Here is a 4,095-nt window from a genome sequence, read left to right on the forward strand (position 1 = left end):
AAATAAAGTATACTTTTCTAATAGCAATAAAAATTCTGATTAAAAAATGCCAATCTTCCTCACTGAATTTGTTTGCTAAGACACATAATTTTGTTGCATATTTCTATAATTGTAAGCCCTCTTTTCTTTGTACAAGTAATCTGAAAATATGAAAATAAAATGTTATTGTAATAAGGTATGGTTCACCGTCGTTTTAGTTTATTTCGGATCAAACTAGATCCTAGATCCAACTGTTTAAACATCAACTTTACCCATTTCTTAATACCTACATGTTTTGATATAACAAAACATTTTTTATATATTACTATATGATGCTTTATCAGTTATTAGCAGGGAACTTCATAAAACTTGAAATATACATTAGCTTTAATCCATCTTATGAGGTTGGTTTCAGAATTTGCAGTCTTTCAGGAATTATGCTCATTTTTAAAATAATCCGCATTTGTGTGTTGTGCACGTGCATGTGCCTCATTACTTTACAAAAACTTGTTTCACCAGTAAATTCAACAATTTTAAACTTCAATCATATATACATAATTTTAAGGAAAAAATGTTTAGAAACTATGTAAATTATTTTGCTTGCGTGTGGAATATTACCAATTTTGCCACAATTGGCAAGTATTTTTGAATGTTATATTGCATTATTTCCTTATTATGTAGGGTTTTATCTCCCTTATTTGCTTATAAGGAGTAAAAAATGTCAACTTATTTGAAATTTACATCTTTGATAATATTCATATAGAAGCAAAATACAGAAAGAACAGGAAAATGTAAGTGAAATATGCATTTATAATTTTCATGTTGATTGTAATTCTGATAGAGCACTTACTTTGAAGCAGGTATTTTGCTTATATTATCTCTAAATTTTTTTAACATCTCAAGGTAGATTATATGTTAATTTTACTAATGACAGGCTTAAAGAGATCAATTTAAATTTGAAGATACAGTTTAATAGCAGTAGGGTGGATAAATTTTTTTGCAATCTTCAATTCCTTCTGCCTCCTAAAAATGTTTTACACGCATTCGTCGCTTAATGACAGGAGTATGTTCTGAGAAATGGGTCCTTTGGCGATTTTGTTGTGTGCACTTCATAGAGTGTACTTACACAAATGTAAATGGTATAGCCCTCTACACACAAAGGCTATATTGTATAGCCCATTACTCCTAGGCTACAAACTTGCACAGCATGTTACTGTACTGAATACTGTAGATAACTGTTAACACAGTGGTAAGTATGTGTGTATCTAAACACATCTAAACATAGAAAAGGGTCAGTAAAAATACAGTATTAAAATCTTACGGGACCGCCGTCATATATGTGGTCTGAAATGTCATCAGGCAGTCAGTGCAGGACTGCCATTTCTTTCACTGCTACAAAATGAAGGCTAGGGAGATAAAATTCATTTTCATACCCCTATCTCTTCTCACCAACTTTTTTTTCATATTGTTTGGTCATAAAGATTTTAATATTCACAACTGAATATCAGTTACCTTTAAGTAAAATGCAAAGTGTCTTCAAAATCCAGAACTAGAAGAATCACAAAACCAGTTTCCCTGGTACTTTGTTTTGTAATATATAATAAATATTTGAAACTTTTGGAATATGCCGTAATACATTTTATTCCCCTAACAATTCTACTCATATTTTTCCCCCCAAAGTGTTTTCCATCATCGAAGCACTTTTACACCCGTAATTTTTATCAGGCACAATTACTTGGTAAGCAAAAGTGCTATTCGTTAACAAAATGCAATAAAAGTGAGCTTAGAACATTTGTTGTTAAAATTAGTCGTATTTTTTCTGCCACTGAAATCACAACTGAGACTTAAATCTCTTTGGTATGCAAGCAATTTATAATTTCTTAAAAGTTCTTAGCCAAAATAAGGCAAATTGGCTGGGCACTGATTAAGCACTATTGTCAAGTCCAAAATATAATAAAAATGATGAAATGTTTAGAGTATCTAATCTTTACATTATTTTAAAAGATCACTGTTACATAAAGCTAAAAGAAAATTATAGTTTACATAGGATAACCAAAGCCAAATATTAAAATATGTAAGATATACGTACATGTATATCTCTTAAAGAAACATAAAAATTTAACACACTTAAAATAAAATTATAGTTTACATAAGATAACCAAAGCCAAATATTAAAATATGTAAGATATACGTACATGTATATCTCTTAAAGAAACATAAAAATTTAACACACTTAAAATAAAAGGCGTGGGAAACTTTTAAATTATTTTTAATGTGTCAGATTTATTTATCATTTCAAAGGATCACCTATAGGCAGATACTTTAAAATTTTTCCGGGGGGGGGGGGAAACGAATCAGTATATTTTAGATGTATATGGACTGGAGGCAGGGGTACACATGAGTTCCTAGTTTATATATATTCTTCTCTTCTTTATAAAAACGGAGTACTTTATAGGACACCCAAGTAATACCGATTTATAAAAACAAATACTGTATTTGAAATGTTGGCCACATAAGAGATAATAGCTGAAGACTTTAAGAGATTGAAGAATGGACAACGAACTCAACTAACTCAAAACGCATTATTCATCTCTCAAAAACACACACACACACACACACACACCCACACAACAGATCCTCACAACACCCAGAAAGGTTCAGGAATTAGGAGTGTTTACTGGCACCCAGTTCTTGCTGTTTTAAAACCCGCCCCTCCGTTGCTAGGCCTCTCTCCATGGAATCCGGCAGGGGCAAGAGGCAGGTGCTCAGTGCACGTGGGGACTCCAGAGGGCCCTGGCATCCTCTCAGCCTCGGCCGGGCGATCGTGAAGCACCACCCGGAAGTGTCCGCTGGCGGGACAGGGGGCGGGGAGTACAGCGGCCCAAAGTCTGCGCCCGCCGAGCGGCCCAGGGCATGGGCGAGGTGGGGGGAGCCGCCGAACGGAGGAGGTGGGGCCCGCGCGAGGCCCCGCCTCTCCCCCGCAGCGGCCTCGGCTACAACCAGGGCCCAGAGGGCTCCGGGTCCCGGGCGTGGAGGCCTGAGTCGGGCTCCCGCGGAGGCTGCTCCTCCTTGTCCCCTTGGGGGCGCGGCCCCCGCTGCTCGAAGTGCAGCTGCAGCAGGGCGCGGCGGTACATGGCCTCCAGCTTCTCAAGCCGGGCCCTCAGGGCCCTGGGGCTGCCCGGCTCGTCCTCACGGCCGCTGCCTCTCTCCTTGCGGTTCGTGCTGGCCTCCTCGGGTCCTGGGTTTGCCTCCACGGGCGCCCCGTCGGCGTCTTCGCCGGGGAACCGCAAAGCCTGACGGAAGAGGCTGCGGTTCTCGCGCTTCAGCCTCCGGTTCTCGAGCCGCAGCCGGGCGTTCTCCTCGCGCAGCCGCGCGTTCTGCCGGTCCCGCTCGTCCCGCGCGCGGATGGCCTCCAGGTGGCTCGCCGCCAGGTCGGCAAATCGCTCCTCCAGCTGCTGTCGGGCGCCACCCGCACGGCCTCTCCAGCCCACGCCGCCGCTGCTGCCGCCACCCCCACGAACCCGGCCTGGGCGGCCTGGCCCGCGGCTGTCCCCGCCGCCATCCCCGCTGCTGCAACTCCCGCGCCTAGTGGCGCCACCACGCATGCGCCACATCGGTCCCGTCCCAACCACGCCGCCAGCGCCGTGGGCCGAGGGGCCGCGCGCCGAGGCGCGGGCGGTTCGGGGCACGGCAGGGCGGCTGAGGCGGCGGCGGCGGAGGAGGAGAGGAGGTGGCGGGCGGTGGCTGCTGGCTTGGAGCCAGAGGAGGCCGGGAATTTGCCCGGGCTGAGGCGTGTCCTGTCTCCTGTGGTGGAGCTGCCCCCAGGGCCTGCTATCTCTGGGCTTTGCTGTCACACAGTGTCCCCCGGGAGCGCTTTGCTGCTCAGCCCTCTGGCCGCGCGGGGAAAAGCGTGTATCCTCTGCCGGGTTCTAGCAGGGCGCTTCCGTGCAGGCCTGGGCGCTGCAGCAACCAGCCGTCCTTGCCCGGCTCTCGAGCGCAATCACCAGTGGTTACCTTGCTCTTTATATGGTAGTCTAAAAACTACTACTACTAATAAAATGATAAGTTCTGGGACAAAGCTATGGGGCAAAATGAAAAGCTCTAATTACTTCACTT

General features: G+C 44.3%; 1 protein-coding gene across 1 annotated transcript; it reads right to left on the reverse strand.

The window, feature by feature from the left end:
• Positions 1 to 2,674: 2,674 nt before the first annotated feature.
• Positions 2,675 to 3,593, reverse strand: TUSC1 (tumor suppressor candidate 1). Its single transcript, XM_012646442.1, has one exon. It carries the CDS (start codon positions 3,591 to 3,593, stop codon positions 2,973 to 2,975), a length of 621 nt encoding a protein of 206 aa, XP_012501896.1. The 3' UTR covers positions 2,675 to 2,972.
• Positions 3,594 to 4,095: the final 502 nt, after the last annotated feature.

This window comes from Propithecus coquereli, unplaced genomic scaffold (assembly GCF_000956105.1).
Source record: "Propithecus coquereli isolate 6110/MARCELLA unplaced genomic scaffold, Pcoq_1.0 Scaffold106, whole genome shotgun sequence".
In the NCBI taxonomy this organism is placed as follows: Eukaryota; Metazoa; Chordata; class Mammalia; order Primates; family Indriidae; genus Propithecus; species Propithecus coquereli.